The 20,689-nt window shown below is 36.9% G+C and overlaps 1 protein-coding gene across 3 annotated transcripts in view; it reads right to left on the bottom strand.

The window, feature by feature from the left end:
- MMS22L (MMS22 like, DNA repair protein) overlaps positions 1-9,490 on the bottom strand; it is a 175,300-nt gene extending 165,810 nt beyond the window's left edge. For 2 of the 3 annotated variants that reach the window (XM_037842496.1, XM_037842497.1), the window contains exons 1-4: positions 9,345-9,490; positions 8,567-8,739; positions 7,401-7,526; positions 5,894-5,943 (exon numbers count right to left, since the gene is read on the bottom strand). In XM_037842496.1, coding sequence (XP_037698424.1) covers positions 5,894-5,943; positions 7,401-7,526; positions 8,567-8,724 — 334 coding nt within the window. In that variant the 5' untranslated portion in view covers positions 8,725-8,739; positions 9,345-9,490. The remainder of the gene's footprint in view (positions 1-5,893; positions 5,944-7,400; positions 7,527-8,566; positions 8,740-9,344) is intronic. The other variant, XM_037842499.1, reaches the window with a different exon arrangement.
- Positions 9,491-20,689: the final 11,199 nt, after the last annotated feature.

The following is a 20,689-nucleotide window of genomic DNA, read 5'->3' as shown; positions in this document are numbered from 1 at the left end:
TGTCAAAAAACTCTCTAAATATGATGAAAACTATAAACCCACAGATCCAAGAAGTTCAACAAATTCCAAACAAAAACAAAAACAAAAAAATCCATGTGTCAAAGGCAAATCATAATCAAACTGCTGAAAAGCAGTGATAAACAGAAAAACCTAAAAGTAGTCAGAGAAAGAAGACATATTACTTACAGAGGAAAAAGAGAATCACAACAGACTTTACATCACAAAATATGCAAGTCAAAAGACAACAGATATTTTCAAAGAGCTGAAAAGAAGAGGAAGGGGAAAAAAAAAAAAAAAACTGTCAACTTAGCCGTCTTTACCCAGACAAAACTGAAGGCAAAACAAATATTTTTTCAAACAAACAAATGCTGAGAGAGTGCACTTCTAGTAGAACCAAATAATAATTAAAAAAAAAAAGTCAAAGGAAGTTCTCCAGGCAAGAGGAAAATGACAAGATAGGATATGCCATCCTGAGACAGTTCTACACTTACCTCAAGGGACATCTGGATGCCTAGATTTGACTTTTGGACAAAGATAGAGGCTAACAAACAATTTATGATATGTGTTTAATATCCAAAACTCCCACTGCAACATTCAGGGACAGTTTGTTTATTGATGGCTTTCACCTGGCAAAATAAGTTAGACAGCCTTAATTGGCTACATGACCAGAGGGACAAAAAATAAAAGTTCTGCCCTAAGCATTCCTCAAATCAAGATTCAATGCACAAATCTTAGTTATTCAAACTGAGGACAAAGAACACCCTTTTGTGATTAAGTAGTACCCTGAGCAGTTTGTGTCTGGATGTCTCTAAGATCGCCAATGCCTGAATGCACTTTATGTTCCTGTATCATATATTTTGACTTCAAATAAAAACCTTATGTGAGAATGCTCTCTGGAGTCTTGTGAGCACTTTCAATTAACCAAAACTATACAATTTTTGCATGTACCAAATGGAAAGCTGAATCAACACAAAGAAATAAGCACCAGAAATGATGTGTTTAAATATATGTTTTTCTCATTTTTTACTATCTTTAAAAGTACAGTATATGACAAACTATTAAAAACACCAGTATTTACAGAATATATAGAAGTAAAATATATGGCAACAATGGCTCAAAGGAGGAAGAGGGGTTATAAAAGAATATTGTAAATCATTTTTAACATGACTGCATCATGATGATAATAAATAGAACTGCCAGGTATGCTTCTGGAAATTTTTATTACTTTCTTATTGCTCAATTGCCTTTCTACTTTATGTATCTGAAAAAATAAAGAAGCATTTGATTTGCAAAAAAAAGAAGAATATTGTAAAGTATACATAAAGAGGTATAATATTTGCAGGTAGATTATGAAAAATTACAGATGTATATTGTAAACCCTAGAGTGATGCGTAAAAGAAAATAAGTAAATAAATAGATAGATAAGAAAATATATAAAAAGTAGAGACAATAAAGCCATAGTGGAGATAAAATAGAATCATTTAAAAAAAAGATGTAAAAGAATATAGGAAAAGATAAAATAAAAATTGAGAGAAAAAACATATGGGACAAATAAAAAACAAATAGCAAGATGGCATATTTAAAGCCATATCAATAACAAAAGTATAAACACAAACCCCCAATTAAAAGGCATAATGGATTTCAAAATATCAAACCAATTAAGAGTTTTTAGACACATAGTTAAAAAGAAAAATAACTGAGAAAAAGACAATACCTTCAAAATATTATCAAAAGAAAGTGGGAGTGGTTATATTAATATCAGATAGAACAGATTTCAGAAGAAAGAATATTTCCAGATTTACACAGGGATATTTTATAATGATAAAGGGATCAGTTCCTCAAAATGGCACAATAGGCCCAGCCTGCCCCAACCAAGATGGAGAAGTAAGATGTTTTAGGACCCCATTCCCCCACAAAAACTTTGAATGACCAACAAAGTAGGCAGAAACATCTTTCTAAAAGATCTGGAAAGCAATCCAGGTCTCAACAAAAGGTTACAAAACATACAAAGAAATAGTAAGTGATGGCCCAGGCAAAGGAAAAGATTAAAGCACTAGAAACATCAATGAGCAGGACCAGACCTGGCACATTCCAGACAAAGACTCAAAAATATGGCCCTAAATATGCTCAAAGAGCTAAAGGAAAACATGGACAAAGAACTAACTAAAGGAAATCATGAAAACGATAGATGAACACAAAGAGATGGAACTTAGAAAAGGGAACTAAACAGAAATGAAGACCACAGAAATTAAAAATTCCCTAGGGGGATTCAACAGCAGATTGGAGCTAGCAGAACAAAAATCAATGAACTTGAAGATAACTGAAATCACCCAGTCTGAGGAGCAGAAAGAAAAAGGAAAGAAGAAAAGCGAACAGAGCCTGAGGAATCGGCGGCGTACCAATATATGCACTGTGGGAGTCCCATGAGGAGAAGAAATAAAGGGGCAGAGAGAATATTTAAAGAAATAATAACTGAAAACTTCCTAAATTTTAAAGTAAGACAAGACACATAAGGACAAATATTGGAGGGTCTTACTGATATGAACTAACTATAATATGTAAATGCATAGACACGTAATGTAAGTTACCAGGATATAGAACGAGGCTAAAGAATGGAGAGTGGTTGCTTATTATGAGCAGAATGTTCAACTAGGGTGAACTTAAGTGTTTGGAAATGAACAGAGGCTATGGTAGCACATTGTGAGAATAACTAATACTGCTGAACGGTCTGTGAATGTCGTGGAAAGGGTAAGCTCAGAGTCATGTATGTCACCAGAAGAAAAGCTGGAGGTTAAAAGATGGGAATGTATAAAACAGTGAATCTTGTGGTGGACAATGTCTGTGATTAACTGTCCAAATATTAGAAATCTCTCTCATGAACTAGAACGAATGTATTACACTATAACTAGAAGTTAGTAATAGAGGGGCATATAGGAAAATATATATATTTATTGCAAATGATATACTACAGTTAGTAGTATTTTAACATTCTCTCATCAACAGTAACAAATGTACTATACCAAAACTATGAATCAATAATGGAGGGAGGGTGGTTAGGAGTTTGGGAGGATTTGAGTTTTCCTTTTTTTGGTCTCTTATTTCTTTTCTGGAATAATGAAAATGTTCTAAAAACTGACAAAAAAATTAATTGTGGTGATGGATGCACAGCTATATGATGGTACCATGGGCAACTGATTATGCACTTTGGATCTTTGGATAATTGTATGGTATGTGAACAATCTCAATAAAAAAATATATATCAAAAAAAAAAAAAAAAAAAAACTAAAGGAGGGATTAAGACATTCCCAGGTAAACAAAAGCTGAAGGAGTTTATCAGCACTAAACCATCCAAACAAGAGATGCTAAAGAAAGTTCTGCAGGTTGAAAGGAAAGGACAATAGATCGAAACAATAGATCGAAACTGCATGAAGAAACAAAATATATTTTTTACACCTTGAATTAACTGTATATATTTTCAATGGCTATTTTTCTTAAATAAATGGTCAATGGAACCGAGTCTAGAAAAAGATCCACAAAGACACAATCAAATGGTTTTGGACAAGGGCTGTAAAGCGATTCAACAGGAAAAAGAAAATCTCTTTAGCAAATGGGGTCAAGCCAACTAGAGAGCCATATAGAAAAAATAAACTTCAACCCAGCCTCATGCTATGCACAAAAATTAATTCACAGTAGATCATATAGTTGAACACAAAAGCTAAAACCATGAGGCTCTCTTCTAGGTAGTAGCGTGACCTTCAGGGTAAGTCAATTTTTTAGGACACCAAAAATACTAAGCATGAAAAAGAAAAAGATAAATTAGACATCATGATACTTCTGATCACCAAAAGATACCATTAAAAACTAAATAGGGAAACCACAGATTGGGAAAATACATTCATAACACACATCTAAGAAAACACTCATATAATGAATATATAAGGAACATCTACAATTCAAAAATTTGTGAAAAAGACAAATAATCCACTTTACAAAATGGACAAAAGACTTCAACACAACACAAAAGAATATAAATAAATGACTATTAAACCTATGAAGTCATCATAGAAATCTAAAATAAAGCCACAATAAAAATCAGTTGTTTCTACATACCCACAAATATTCTGAAATGGAAATTTTTAAATTTTAAAAATTCCATTCATAATAGCTCCTAAAAGAATAAAACACCTAGGAATAACTTTAATTAAGAAGGTGAAAGGACTTGTGTACTGAAAACTAAAAAAAAATGCTGAGAAATTTAAGACCTACATAAATGTCAAGCATCCCATGTTCATAGATAGGAACTTAGTATTAAGTTGTCATACTACCTAAAGCAATCTAAAGATTCAACACAATAAATCCCAGCCGCCTTTTTGGAGAAATGGAAAAGCTGATCCTCAAATTCATATGTAATCACAAGAGGGCCCAAATAGCCAAATTAACACTGCAAAAGAAAAAGTTCTCACATTTCCAGATTTCAAAACTTACTACAAAGCCACAGTGATCAAAACAGAGTGGAACTGGCACAACAATAAGACATACAGACGAATGGTACAGAATTGAGAGTTCAAAAATAACCCTATTTATGGCCAACTGATTTTTGACAAGGACGCTACACATTAATTAAGGAAAGAATGGTTTCTTCCACAAATGGATCCGAGAAAACTGGATATCCACTTTCAAAACAATGAAGTTTGGACACATCCCTCACACCATATACAAAAATTAACTCTAAATGGATCAAGGACCTAAACATAAGAGTTAAAACCATCAAGTCTTGTATTATTTTTCTAACTGTCCTGTCATTTAAAATTATTTCAAAATAAAAAGTTAAAATTAAAAAACCACAAAACAAGACCTCTCTGTAATCACGTCTGAACACAGAAACAAGGCACTATGCAATCACACATACCAAAAAAACATACCCTTCTTCTAGCTAATGTGACTACTGCCTCTTTACTAATGAGAACCCTAGCCTTCCTTTACTCATCCCACCCTCTAGATAAAAACTAACATAGACAATCATCAAATTGTCCATGTTTCCTAACAGCATCCAATCCAGAATGAAGTTCTGGACTTCCCAAACCCTCCCTAAAAATCAGCCAGCATAAGCCCAAACCCCATAACAAAACCCTGCCTTACCACTCCTATTGAGAGGCCCCAACTGTTCCTCATGTGTGTTTCCCCCTTGCTTCAGTAAGCTAATAAACCTGTGTTTGGCCTAAGTGAGTCCTGGTTGTATTTGACTACTGGGCATCACTAAATATGGATATTAGGCGCAACACTTAACATGAATTACGTCATTTAATCCTTATAAGCATTCAATGAGGTGAGAACTAGTATTGGTGTGAAACCCACATTCAGCAGGTGGTAGAGAGATAGGGCTGGAATCCAGGCTGACTGCAAAGCCATAATTACTACACTGAACCAAAAATGCAGGAAAGCAGCTGTCAATTCTCTTTACTACTACTTAACTGTAACAATCCCCAACCAATCAGTAATCCATTAAATGCCAGAAAACAAACAAGCAAGCAAACAAACAAAAAAAACCAGAAAGCAGAAAGAAAGAACCAGAAGACAGCATGAGGTCAGGCACTTTCTATTTCTCCTATAAATGCTCCATCCTACTCATCAGCCCCAAAGCAAGTACTAATTCACTTCAGATAGTTGAGCCTTAAATCAGTTCTACCTTTAAGACCTACAGATTTGGAAAACTGCTTTAAATCTTAGTCACAGCAAAATTTAAATATCATACTTTTTATGAACACTATATACACTGTATTCCTGAACTTCTGACCTAGCTCTTCCTTATTCACAAAATCCCAATTACATGGTCATGTGCAATTCATTAATGGAGCAGCATTCTTTTTTGCTATTAAACACTCTTTAAACTTACCAAAATCACAGTTGGCCTGCAGTAAGGTTTCCAAATTGTACAGTTGTTGCCTAATTTTAAAAATGTAAGGTGAGAGTTAATTTAGAAAAATTTAAAGCATTTAACAATTACATGGATAATGTTTCCAAATTCTATATTGACAGTTGCAATGCCTCTCATTTGTGGATGACATTTAGTATTTAGTGAGCGTTTATTGAAGGGTCAGCTTCCAGTAGTGAGGACTTCGAGAGAAAATAAAACATGCCTTTGTCAGACCTTCAAAAAAGTCTATTAAAAGCTGTGTGCATCTCAGCAATTAGTTTCAAGCATCAGATTTCACTATCAATGAGATACTGTTTATATGGTCAAGAAATTTAAAATACTTATATAAAACATCCTAGGTTAACAGTAATACAATGAAATGTTAAATTGTATCATCATACAATAACACAGTAGTTCAGAAAAGGAATAGAATAAAGTGGACTGGATTTATTAAGGAAAGCTATATTTATGATTGTCCAGCCTAGGTGCCTTTCAACTCCTTCAAGATTAACCAATGTTCCTGACCAATGTCCTAGATAAGACTCCCTTGTTCTGTAATGTATACCAGTCTGTTCTCCCACTAAGATAGAAGGTATGACAAGGTACAGACACACTGATGTCTCTTTACAAAGTCTCATGTGATGGAGTGGGAGAAGAAATCACTCCACCTTTTCATTTTCATTTAAATATACCATATATACCTTCTTCATGTGCTTTTGGATAATAATTTGCCTTCAACAACTGACTCCATGTCCAAATGTCATCTAAAATTTGAACATGAATTGGGTTTTAAATAAAAAAGAATTACTTTAAATTTGTAAATTGTGATAATGGAATAGTGTTCATGGGAAAACAAATTCATATATTTAAGAAATGCATACTGAAGTATATAAAGATGACATGATGCCTCAAATTTGCTTAAAAATACTTAAACCAAAAGAAGAGAGGAAAGGACAGATGAAGGAAATGTGATATAACCTTTATAAATGTTTATTATAACTGAGAGATGGGTATGTATGTGGAAGCTCATTAAACTATACTACTTTTATGTGTATCTGAAATTTTTCATTAAAATTTTTATTAAATGTTATCCAAATAAAGAATTTATCACATTCTTATTACACAGTCTGAAAGATAAGATCTAGAAAGTCCAAGCTCATTCTCTAAAGATAGTTGGAGGACTATGGCTATTAAGCAGCAAAAGTGTTTTACTTGTCTTCCAAAATTACAACACAATTCAAAGCCTGAAATATTTGTCTTCAATACATGATGTCAATACAGATAGACAGATTTTGAAAACCACTAAAAAGAAACTCATCACTCCATCAACCTGCATAATTGTTCTTACTGGTGGTTAATCAAGTGAACAACAAACCTCTTTACCAGTGCTTTAATAATTTCAGTATTAGAAACCATCTAGCAACGTAACTTATAAAACCAAACAATATCTACACTCAGGCAGTTAGGGAAAAAAAAAAAAAAATACCTGAATAAATTAAAGAGCTCTCTTGATGAATTCACTAATGCAGTTTCCGTAACCCACTGAATGCCAAATATTTCCACTACATCCTCTTCAAAGTTAGTTGGTAAAGGATCAAGATTCAAAATTAGTCTGAAACGAAAATTCTGATTTAAGCTCCACAAAAAGTATACTAAACATCATCCTACATCATGTCTTTCTGACATTATATGAATCCATGTTATTCATCACCAGCAATGATGTTATAAAGTCAGGAATATGTAACGCCTTGGTACCTTACACATTCAGGATTATTACAGCTAGGCTAATCAAAGTTTCAGTAGTATACACTGATTAAAACTGTATAGCTAAAGAGCAATGTAATTAAGGGGGGAAATTCAAAAAGGAGCCTATAGAACATATTTTTGCCTGCCTTCACTAGTGGTCTTCAGTTGTGGTAGAATTTCATCCTTTAAAGGGATGATTGTTTTTTTTTTAAATAGCTACAAGTTATTCCGAGCCATGTCCGGTGAACAGCATAATCAAGGTGAGTAATCTCTCTTAGGGTCTCAAATAAGGTACAACTATAAAATCAACAAAAATGGTTTCCTTTCTAACTGAAATTGCCTCAAGTATTCATAAAATATTTTGAGAAGTTTTACTACAGTATGTGCATATCTGCCAAATACAATGACTTTGAAAAACAACATACCTGTGAACTGATCCATTTATCAGAAAGTTTAAAATAATTAAATCTATATGACACATATGTATGGATATCGAGTTAGAAGGAATTGGGGCAACATAAAGTGTGTGTGGCTTACTTAAGAATTAATGAAAGCTTTAGAATATCCTTTAAAAGGAAATACCATTTCAAAGAGCCCAGGTAATTCAGAATGCATTTTAAGTAAAAGGAATCAGTGCCCAGCTCCTTAGCCCAAAGCTGAGGCAGCCGTGAGGTATCAGTTACAAATGAAGTTCTCCTCAAGCTGTAAAATACTTATAGGTATGCTTTAACCAGGAAACCAATAACAGAACTAATTATAGTTTGCACTCGTGTGACGTATTTAGCCGATTTACAAAACATGGCTTGATGAAAATCAAAGTTTAATTACCTGATGTCGGAATTAACTATCATTCCTAACAAACTGATTTATAATCTAATGAGGGAAAGTCTCTTAATTTTTACAAACCGCTTGAGCGCTCCGCTGGAAAGGTAGGAATCGCCAGAAAAACTTCTTCCTTTATTGTCAAAATCACAAGAAAAGCAAGGGGGTTTGCACCATTCTTTCCCCAGCTCCAGCTCCAAGCTGTCGGTCAGGAACGTTGACGCAGGAGAACAGTTATCCATTATTTACTTCATGTCCTAAAACGTTTGGGGTTTATTGTGATTTTCATTAAGAACTCCAAAGAGAAGGTAGGCGGGCCAAGAAATTGGGAGTTACCTCAGAAAAGTCCCAAAGAAGTAGGCATCTTGAAAAGCAACTGAGAAAACGCCTCCCATCCCAAACACGCAAAGAAAAATCGCTGAACACCCCCGAGTAGTCAAATCCTGAACAATCCTTCCTGCCTGCCCCCACCTCCTTGAGACCAAGGCTTTCAGAACTTAAGACAAAATGTACGGCCCACTGGCTCTGGCAGGGACTTAGAATCTATCCTTCTAGGTTAGAGCCGGCAGCCCGAGACGGAGTGCAGAGAAGAGAAATGGTTCAGGACAAAGCTTCAACTCGATTCTGCCTCGAACTGCGCCCAGGCCTACGTTCCTAAACAGCAGTGAGCTTTTCCCAGCTGCATATGGAAACAGCTCACTTGCAAGCTCGAAGCCGGGATCAAGAGGACAGTGCCGGGCGCCGACCCTCCACCCTTCCTCGGACACTGGGTCGAGTCCCTCCAGGAGAGGACCCGTGTGTGTGCCGCGCACTGAAGCAGCCTAGACTCCGGGGAGGCCCCTGCCCACGATGCATGTTGTACCTGCCCACACTTCCAGGTCCTAGGATCTGCCCAGGTAGGGCCCGACTAACAGTCAGTGAGTGCGTGTAATCCAAATCTGGAACAAGCGAAATTCCCGCCGCGGCTAGCACGCTCAGGGAGGACGAGACCTCGGCAGAGCCCGCCCCTAGCTGGTGACCGACCTTCTCGCGAGGTCTGCGCGGGAACCGCCGGCGTACTGCGAGTTCTCGCGATAGTCCGGCGGACGTAGACTGGGTATCGCATTACAGTTTTTTTTTTTTTTTTTTGTACTGTTCATTGGCGCGTTGAGCTGGTAGGAGGGCGGGACCTCGTTGGGAAACCAAACTAATACAGGGACCTGGTTGTGGTAGCCAGGTGTCCATGGGAGTGTTCTTGGACGGTTCCCAGAAGGAGGACTTTAGCACATACCAAAGCCGCGCCACTTCGTCTTCTTTCTACTCTAGTGTCGGTATCTCATTTGTTGTGATGGAGGAGTGACTTTTGCTAATGGATTGTGGACCGGGCGACTGCAAAATTGAGGCTAGTCCAATGTTTGGAAACACTGAATAAGCCAGGTGACCCTTGCTTTCGATATAAGATGTTCACTTTCTTTGCGACATCCTGGACAGATTAAGGTTTAGCACACTAATTTGGACAGATTAAGGTTTAGCACGCTAATTTCTTAAAGTTATAACCCATTTCCAACATTCTTATCTTTTTAAATGTTCTTAAAAAGCTATTCAGAAACTTTTCAGTCTAAGTCAAAGATAACACATTTAAGCATATCAGCCGTCTTGAGATTCAAGAAAAACATCATAATTTCTCATGCAAATGTCCTGCTGTAATTTGAATATTTACTGTTGCCCGTTTCTCCACAGTAGAGTTCCTCTAGCGTTCCATTCCTGCATAGCTAACTACCATAGCTCTTGCCTCTGTTTTCTGACAAGTAGTCTGGGATATGGGGAAGAGGGAAAACGGTAGAGATCTCTATTCTGACCACAATCTTGGTCTGCTGTGGTGGATGTTACATCTATTCTGTTTAGTTGATTTTCCATGAGACCTGAAACTTTAATGGGACCACTGCAGCTCATAGTACATATGGAGTCTAACATGTCATCCACAATAAGCGTGAAGGAATCATGCCTAGAAATGAATAGTGTGCCCTGGCATGGCATTTAGGAGAATGTAGTCAACAGATAGTCATTATCACTTCTACCTCTATAATCAAATAATCCAAAAATAGGCACCCTTTTCTTTTTTTAGAAAAAGGCCTGATGTTGAAAGGTCGATTTGGTTGAGTCCAGTGAGTGGGAGGAGAAGAACCAAAATAGTCTCTCTATAAATTATTTAAGTTAGTACAGAAGCAATATTGCAACACATGTTATTATCAAACTTCTTGGCAGGTGTTTTAGTTTGCTAAAGCAAACAAAATGCAATATACCAGAAACGGGTTAGCTTTTTACAATGGGGATTTATTAACTTACAAGTTTACTATTCTGAGGCCTTGAAAATGTCCAAATCAAGCCATTGACAGGACAATATCTGGACTCTGAAGACAGGCTACTGACATCCTCAGCTTCTCTGTCACGTGAGAAGGCACATGGCATGTCTGCTGGTCTCTCCCTTCTCTTTTTGGTTTTGTTGCTTCCAGATTCTGGCTTCAGTGGCTTCCTCTCTAAGCTTCTGCATGTTTCTCTCTTTTAGCTTCTGTCTCTCTTAGACTTCTGTGTATCCTTCTCTCTAAGCTCTCTGTGATTCCTTTTCTTTCAGCTTCTTAAAAAGGACTCCAGTAAGAGGATTAACACCCACCTGGGACAGGACTCAACAGAAATAACCTAGTTAAAAGGTTTCACCCACAATAGGTCTAGACCCACAGGAATGGATTGGCTGATCTTTTCTGAAGGTGATCTTTTATAGGGGACATACAGCTTTGAACCATCACAGCAGGTTACAGATGGCTTACTCAAGACAGGTGATTAAATGATCCTTAATGAAAAGGCCATTCACAAAAGTGTGGACAGGGCTACAGGAGAAGAAAAAGTAGTGGAGAAGCACTCAGTGCTCATCAGAGAACTATTAATTACCCCTACCCAAAGGGCAAATTAAGTGAAGACCCATTGGTGTAGGAAAAAGACACCTAACAGGACTAGTGCCTTCTTGGAGGAACATAGCCACTGCCAAACAAGGTGTGAACTAGAGAGATTAAGTACCTAAACCTCTCTCCCTTCCACTTCCCAGTGTCCAGTTCTAGGCATTCACTGGTCAAAACCTACCTAAATACAGAGGGCAAGGATGAAATTTATAAAGTTGAGGCTTACCACTACTAAATCCAATTCTAATGATCTTATTATCCAATTGAGCATCACTGAGGATACACTGAAATAGCTAAACTCAGTTATGGCTTTTAGTTCTGTGCTATTGAAAATATTAAGTTATCTCTATGGACTCTCTATTTTAAGTGTGTATATAACCCACCTTAGATGACTTTCTGTTGACCCACAGTATTTTATTGCACTAATTTTGTGCAACAAATGATGAACTCCTAACTTCCCAAGTGCTTCTCCCTGGCACAGATATCATAATTTAGAAAAGTACTTTGGTAGCTGTGGGCAGGTTTAGTTAGTTGAGAAGCTGCTTTCCTGTATAATAAAAGGAAATTTCATACAACTGTTCAGGGTACTGGGTAATGAACAAAGTAACACATCATACAGAGCCTTAAACAAACCTTGACCAAAGAAAAATATTGTAGCTAACCCTCATTCTCCCCATTTTTCTGTATCTTCATCACTTTTCCTTGCTTTATGCACCCTCATTCCATCTCCTTCTACATCTAGGTGCTTAATCGGTCAATTATCCCTCTTCTTTTTTGCCTTCAATCTTCCCTTCTCCGTTGTCTTCTTTCCCTAAGCCTACTATGGTAGACAACTTCAAACATGGTTCCAAATAATCTCTGCTATCTGCTATTAATGCCCTTTTGTAACTCTCTGCCCTTGTGCATGGGCTGGACCTAATGACTTGCTTCTAGTGAATAGAATAAAACAAAAATGATGGAATATTACTTCCATGATTAGGTTACAGAAGACTGTAAGTTTTCATCTAGCTAGTGCTCTCTGTCTCACCCTGACACTCTCTCCCTCTTACCTTCTAGACTTGCTAGCTTTGATGAAGTAAGCTGCTTTGTTGGCCTATAGGACAAGGAAGTGAGGGCAGACTCTGCCCGACCGCTGGCAAGGTTCTGCAGCTCTCAGTCCAACTGTCCTCAAGGAACTGAATCCTATCAACAACCACATGAGTGAGCTTGGAAGGTAGATACATCCCCAAGTCTACCCTTGAGATGAGTAGGCCTGGCAGACTTTACAGATAGTTCACACCGACTTTAGGAGCCTTCCCTGCTGCCACCTTGATTGCAGCCTGTGAACAGCCTGTGAAAGTCTCTAAAGCAAAGGACCCAGCCAAGCCACACCCAGACTCCTGAACTACAAAAACGAGGCAATACCCTTATGAAGTTCATTACCACAAAGGAGAGTCTAAAGTTGTATGTAATGGTGCCTAAGAGTCTCCCCCTGAGTACCTCTTTGTTGCTCAGATGCGGCCCTCTCTCTCTCTAACTGAGCCATCTCGACAGGTGAACTCGCTGCCCTCCCTCCTATGTGGGACCCGACTCCCAGGGGTGTAAATCTCCCTGGCAACACAGAGTATGACTCCCGGGGATGAATGTGGACCCGGCATCGTGGGACTGAGAGCATCTTCTTGACCAGAAGGGGGATGCAAAATGATACGAAATAGTTTCAGTGGCTGAGAGATTCCAAATGGAGTCGAGATGTCACTCTGGTGGACATTCCTATGCACTATATAGATAACACCTCTTAGGCTTTCGTGTATTGGAATAGCTAGAAGTAAATACCTGAAACTACCAAACTCCAACCCAGCAGTCTGGACTCCTGAAGACAATTATATAATAATGTAGATTACAAGGGGTGACAGTGTGATTGTGAAGACCTTGTGGATCACACCCCCTATATCTAGTGTATGGATGAGTGGAGGAATGGGGATAAAAACTAAAGGACAAATGGGGTGGGATGGGGGGATGATTTGGGTGTTCTTTTTTCACTTTTATTTTTTATTCTTGTTCTGGTTCTTTCTGATGTAAGGAAAATGTTCAGAGATAGATTGTGGTGATGAACGCATAACTATGTTATCATACTGTGGATAGTGGATTGTATATCATGGATGATTGTATGGTGTGTGAATGTATTTCAATAAAACTGAATTTAATAAAAAAAAAATTTATCTCTGTATCCAAAACCTCTCCTCTTATCTGATGACTGTAAATACACCTGCCTACCTGATATCTCCTCATGGATGTCTCAAAAAACCTTCAAATTTGATGACTAATTTTAAATACAACATTTTATTTCCAAGCAAGATCCTCTTACAAGTATTTCTAGCTTTATGACTGGCACCATGTTTATCCATTACAGAAAGCCTGAAAGCTAAATAGTCTGCCTTAACCTTGTCTCCCTTATCCCCACATTCAATCCATCACCAAGTGTTTTCAATTTTACTTAAATACCTCTTGAATTTCTCCTCTTATCTCTATATCCATCGCTACCATCCCAACAGAAGCTATGAATAGCTATGAAGTTCTCTCACCAAGAACTACAATGACTTCCGAACTTGTCAACCGGCATTCCCTTCCCCATGTCTACTTCAAACTTCAGCCAAAGTAATTTTTTTTCCAAAATGTTAATATAACATCAACCTCTCCCCTATTTTAAAATATCATTACTCTTAAGACTCAGAGAAACTTAATAAGGCTATAAGATACTGAGTCCTGGCTCCTAACAACTCCTGGAACCAAATTGGCCCCTACTGCCTGTGCTTCAGCCATATAGGGCTCCTTTAAGACCCTCCTATCCTCCAGCAAGTGTTGGTATATAGTCTTTACTCTGCCTGTAGCATGCTTCCCAACCACATTAGTGCACATCCTTCAATCTCCCCACAAACATCATCTCCACAGGAAAGACTTTCCTAGCCTCCTTAATTATGCCAAAGCACTCTAGTATTGGCACTCATGTACCTCATTTTGGAAGCACTTACCACTAATGCAATTCACATCAGTGTATGTAATGATCTGATAGTGTCTGTGTCCTGAACTACACTGAAAGCTTCAAGAGGGCAACCACGTTTGCTTTTCACTTACCATCATACCTTCAATTGCACCTTGACGGTGCTCGGTAAATATTTCTGGAATGAATGAATGAATATACTTGCTGAATTGGTTTTTTGGGTGTAGTAAACCCAGGATTTTTTTCCAGACAGATATGACCTCAAAGCCTGCCTCTATTATTTATTCTCCTACTGTAAGCTAGCTGCATTACCTCTCTTGGGACCATCTTTACCAATTTGTACCTTATAGGCTAGTTGTGGTAATTATATCTAAAAGGTAAGTAAAGCCTCCAACATAGTACAATATGAGCCCTCCCTCTTTCCCTTTCATGTCTACCTGAGTCCTAAGGGCTGGTATAAGACAGAAAATAGTGTTGATGCCTGTGGTAATCTGGAGATTGTAATCCCTATATAAAGTTATTCAAACATACATTTGTGAAACCTATATGCTGGTCACATTTCTCGGCCAAATTGGCCTTCAGGCTGCCAGTTTGCAACCCCTGAATTCTATTCTGTATCAGATAATCACTGTGTGAATAAGCGTCAATTGATAGATTAAATGCTTATTTTAAATAACTAAAACTGCTTTGTGCCCTTTACTCCTTGTTTCATAGCACACCTGAATGTTTTGATATAGGTATAGAAAAGGGGTGGGGAATAAAACAAATTAAATTGACAATCCCTCCAAGACAGCAGGGAGTGAAGGAGGGTTGGTTCTCCAAAGCAAAAGCAGAGTGCTGTTACCAAAAGAAAGAGGATGAGATGCTGTACAGATAAAACAACTTATTAGTCATCAACTTATTAGTCATCAACTTCATTTATCTTCTTTGTTGAAATGTCAATTCAAATCTTTTGTCCATTTTTAAATTGGGTTGTCTCATTGGGTTATGAGATTCATTTTATATTCTGGATGTAAGTCCTTTGTTGGATATATGATTTATAATTATTTTCTCCCAATCTGTAGCATGTCTCCATTGTTCTTCTGTATTCAATTTGACATATTTTTGCTCTTATATTTATTATTTATTTCCTTCTGTTTTCTTTGGGTTTGATTTAGTCTTCTTTTTCTAGTTTCTTAAGGTGGAAGCCTAGATTATAAATTTGAGAACTTTATTTTTTTTTAGTGTATCATTTAATTTCATTTTTCAATAAAATTTACATCTGTTATCCATTGCAAAGTTATTTTGAGTCTCCAAGGTAAGCAAAGAAAAAAAAATGTTTAGATTCTGGGACACTCTGAATTGATTAGGAAATAACAGAGGAAAAATAGATGAACTGTTACCAGACTTGTTATTTTCACCATTTGAAATATGTCTAAAGTCAATATCATTCTTATTGCACTTTTTTTAATGATTAAGTAAATAGTGGTACAAGCATAAAAAAACATAATAGAATGAAATATTAGGCAACCATGGGAATTGATACTGTAATTTTGTGTGATCCAATTTTAAAAATTACATGTATCTATTACAAGCTCACATATAAGAAAAAAATGAAAAATTTAAAAAAAACACAAAAATTCTAACAGAGGCATTCTCTAGGTAGTTGGGTTATTCTTACTTTTTATATATTTTTTTTCTTTATTAGAGAAGTTTTAAGTTTACAGAACAATCATGTGTGAAATACAGGATTTCCCCACCACCAAAATTTGCATTGGTTTGAAACATTTGCTAAAATTGATCAAAGCACATTTTCATAATTGTACTATTAAATGAAGTCCATGGTTTAACTTAAGGTTCACTATTTGTGTAATGTAGTTCTATGAATTTTTAAAAAATTTTTATTCTGTAACCATATATACAACATAACATCTCTTTTTAATCAGATTCAGTGCTCTTAATTGAGTTCACAATATTGTGCTACCATCGCCACCATCCAATACCAAAACATTTCCATCATTCCAAATAGGAACCCCATACATTTTAAGCCTTAACTTCCCATCCCCTATCCCCACCCCGTCCCTTGGTAACCAATATTCTAAATTCTGACTCTACAAGTTTGTTCATTCTGATTGTTTCAAATCAGTGAGATCATATAGTATTTGTCCTGTTGAGTCTGGCTTATTACACTCAACATGATGTCTTCAAGGTTTATCCATGTTGTCACATATATCAGGACTTCATCCCTTTTACAGAATAATATTCCATTGTATGTATATTCCATTGTGCCAGTTTCAAGCTGTTATGGATGCCAGAAGAGCCATGATCTTTTAATGCAATATTTTGGGGTGGGACTTTTTGATTGACTGTTTCCATGGAGATGTGACCCACCCATCTGTGGGTGAGACTTTGATTAAATTATTTCCATGGAGGTGTGAACTTGCCCATTCAGGGTGGGTTTTGATTAGTTTACTGGAGTCCTTTAAGAGAGCTCACAGAGAGAAGGAGCTCAGAGAAGCTGAGAGAGACATTTGGAGAGAAGCTAAGGTATATAATCCAGAGTTTGCCCCCTGGAGTAGCTAATAGCCAACACAGATGCTTGTTGATGCTTGGAGACGCAGACAGAAGGATGTTTGGAGATGCTAAGCTAAGAGATGAGGCCCAGCGTTTGCCCCAGAGAAGCTAAGAGAGGACTTTCAGATGCTTAGTGAGAAGCCCCCTGCCCCCGCCACCAGGAGAACAAAGCAGAGAGCTGAGAGAAGCCAATAGAGAAAGAAAAGCCCAGAGACATTTTGGAGAAAGCCATTTTGAAACCAGAACCCAGGAGCAAAGGACCAGCAGACACCAGCCACGTGCCTTCCCAGCTGAAGAGGTGTTCCAGAGGCCATCGGTCTTTCTTCAGTGAAGCGCTAGCAAACCGGAACATCCACATTTTATTTATCCATTCCCTGGTTGATGGACAGTTGGGTTGCTTCCATCTTTTGGCAGTTGTGAATAATGCTGCTATGAATGTCAGCGTGAAAATGTCTTTTCAAGTCCCTGCTTTCAGTTCTTTTGGTTGTATACCTAGTAGTGAGATTGCCAGGTCATGTGATAGTTCTATATATAGCTTTCTGAGGAACCACCAAATAGTCTTCTGCAGTGGCTGCACCATATTACATTGCCATGAGTAACCAATGAGTGTTCCTATTTTTATACATTCTCTCCAATACTCCTTATTTTCTGTTTTTGTTTTAATAGCATTTTTTCTAATTGGTTTGAAATGTTATTTCCTTATGGTTTAGATTTGCATTTTCCTGATGGCTGATAATTTTTAGAATCTTTTCATGTACTTAGTGGCCATTTGCATATCTTCTTTGGCAAGATGTCTGTTCAAGTCTTTTGTCCATGTTTTAATTGGGTTGTGTGTCTTTTTGTTGATAAGTGGAAGAATTTCTATTCATATTCTGGATATTATCCTTTATTGGTTATGTGTTTTCCAAATGTTTTCTCCTATTGTATAGGTTGTCCTTTTACTTTCATGATAAAGTTCTTTGAGGCACAAATGTTTTCTTATTTTGATGGGACCCAATTTATCTATTTTTTCTTTTGTTGCTTGTGCTTTGTGTGTAAACTAAAAGAAAACATTGCCTAACACAAGGTCCTGAAGATGCTTCCCTACATTTTTTTCTAGGATTTTGATAGTTCTAGCTCTTATATTAAGTTCTTTGGTCCATTTTGAGTTTATTTTTGTACATGGTGTGAGGTAGGAGGCTTTTTTTTTTTTTCATAAATGGAGACCCAGTTTTCCCAGCACCATTTGTTGAAGATACCATTCATTCCCAGTTGAGTGGTCTTTGCCACTATGTCAAAAATCAGTTGGCCATGAATGTGAGGGTTGATTTCTGGGATCTCTATTTGATTCCATAAGTCTATATGTCTGTTCTTATGCCAGTACTATGCTGTTTTCATTACAGTGACTTTATAATAAGTTTTAAGATCAGGCAGTGTGAGTCCTCCAACTTCATTATTCTTTTCCAAGAATAGTTTTTGCAGTTCGGAGACCCTTACCCTTCCATATAAATTTGATTGGCTTTTCCATTTATTCAAAGAAGGCTGTTGACATTTGGATTGAAGTTGCATTGAATCTATAAATTGCACTGGATAGTACTGATATCTTAATGATATTTAGTCTTCCAATGCATGAACACAGAATGTCCTTCCAACTATTTAGGTCTTCCTTAATTTCTTTTAGCAGTGTTTTGTAGTTTTCTGTATACAAGTGCTTTACATCCTTGGGTAGATTTATTCCTAAACCTAAATATTGGATTCTTTTAATTGCAATTGTGAATGGAATTGTTTTCATGATTTCTTCCTCCAGTTGTCTATTGCTTGTGTATAAAACACTGCTGATTTTTGATTGTTGATCTTGTACCTTGCTACTTTGTTGAATTCATTTATTAGCTTTAGATGTTTTCTTGTGGATTTTTCAGGATTTTCTGTATATGGGATCATAGCATCTGCAAATAGGGAAAGTTTTCCTTCTTCCTTTTCAATTTGGATACCTTTTATTTAATTTTCTTACCTATTGCTCTGACAAGAGCATCCAGTACAACGTTGAATAGCATTAGTGACAGTGGGAATCCTTGTCTTATACCTGTTCTTAGACGGAAAGCTTTTGGTCTTTCACCATTAAGTAGGATGTTGTGGACTTTTCATATATGTCCATTATCATGTTGAGGAAGTTTCCTTTTATTCCTAGTGTACTAAGTGTTTTTTATCAAGAAAGGGTGCTATAATTTAAAAAATGACTAATCTACATTGATTGAGATGACATTTGTTTTTTTTTCCCCATTATTCTGTTAATGTGATATATTATATTAACTGATTTTCATATGTTGAACCAACCTTGCATACAAGGGATAAATCCCACTCGACTGTGGTGTATAATTCTTTTAATATGCTATTGGATTCAGTTTGTTAATATTTTATTGACGATTTTCATATCTATATTCATAGGTAATATTGGCCGGTACTTTTCTATTCTTGGGGTATCATTATCCAGCTTTGGTATGAAGGTGACATTGGCATGTAGAATGAGTTAAGGAGTGTTCCCTTCTTGTGATGGTTAGATTCATGTGTCAACTTGGCCAGGTGATGATGCCCAGGTGTCTGGTTAAGCAAGCACTGGCCTAACCATTACTGCAAGGGCATTTGTGGCTGGGTAATAAACCAGAAGGCTGGTTTTTTAGATTGTCAGTCAATTGACTGCATCTGTGGCTGATGACATCAATGAAGGGCGTGTCTTCTGATTCAATCAGCTGGATTTAATCCAATCAGTTGAAAACTTTTAAAGGAGAATAGAGAGAATGTTCATTTCTGCTTCAGCCAGCCACCTTCTCCAGGGGAGTTCATTGAAGACCATCACTGGAGTTGCCAGCTTGCTGCCTGCCCTATGGAATTTGGACTTGTGCATCCTCACAGTTGCATGAGACACTTTTATAAAATCTCCTGTTTACTGATATCTTCTGTTGGTCCTGTTTACCCAGAGAACCCTGACTAATACACTCCTCTTCAATTTTTTTGGAAGAGTTTGAGCCAAATTGGTGTTAAGTCTCCTTGGAATGTTTGGTAGAATTCTCATCTGGTCTTGGGCTTTTCTTTGGTTGGGAACACCCTTTGGGTTTAGTTTTCTCTTTAAAACTGGTTCTTCTAGAGGTAAGGTCTCTGATATGAAGTCTTTCTTCTTTTTTAACGTAAGCATTTAGAACTATAAATTTCCCTCTCAGCACTGCCTTTGCTTCTTCCCATGAATTTTGGTATGTAATATTTTCATTCACCTCAAGGTATTTCCTAATTTCACTTCTGATTTCCTCTTTCCATTGGTTATTTAAGATTATGTTGTTTTATTTACACATATTTGTGATTTTTTCATTTATCCCTCTTTTATTGATTTCTAGCTTCATATGTTGCTATCACAGAGTACACATTGTATGATTTCAAAATTTTTGAATTTATTGAGTCTTATTTTGTGACTCAACATATGGTCTACACTGGAGAATGAACCACATGCCCTCAAGAATAATGTACATTCTGTTTTTGTTGGGTGTATTGTTCTATAAATGTCTGTTAGGTCTAGTTGGTTTAGTGTATCATTTAAATCCTGTTCTTCTCTATTGACCTTCTGACTAGATGCTCTATCCATTATTGAGAGTACTGTGTTAATGTCTCCTACTATTAATGTAGAATGGTCAATTTCTCCTTTCAAATCTGTCAGTATTTTCTTCATATTTTGGGGGGCTCTCTACTGTTAGGTGCATATATATTTATAATTGTTAC

Source organism: Choloepus didactylus, chromosome 7 (assembly GCF_015220235.1).
Source record: "Choloepus didactylus isolate mChoDid1 chromosome 7, mChoDid1.pri, whole genome shotgun sequence".
Classification (NCBI taxonomy): domain Eukaryota; kingdom Metazoa; phylum Chordata; class Mammalia; order Pilosa; family Megalonychidae; genus Choloepus; species Choloepus didactylus.
This window is presented reverse-complemented; position numbering and strand designations above follow the sequence as displayed.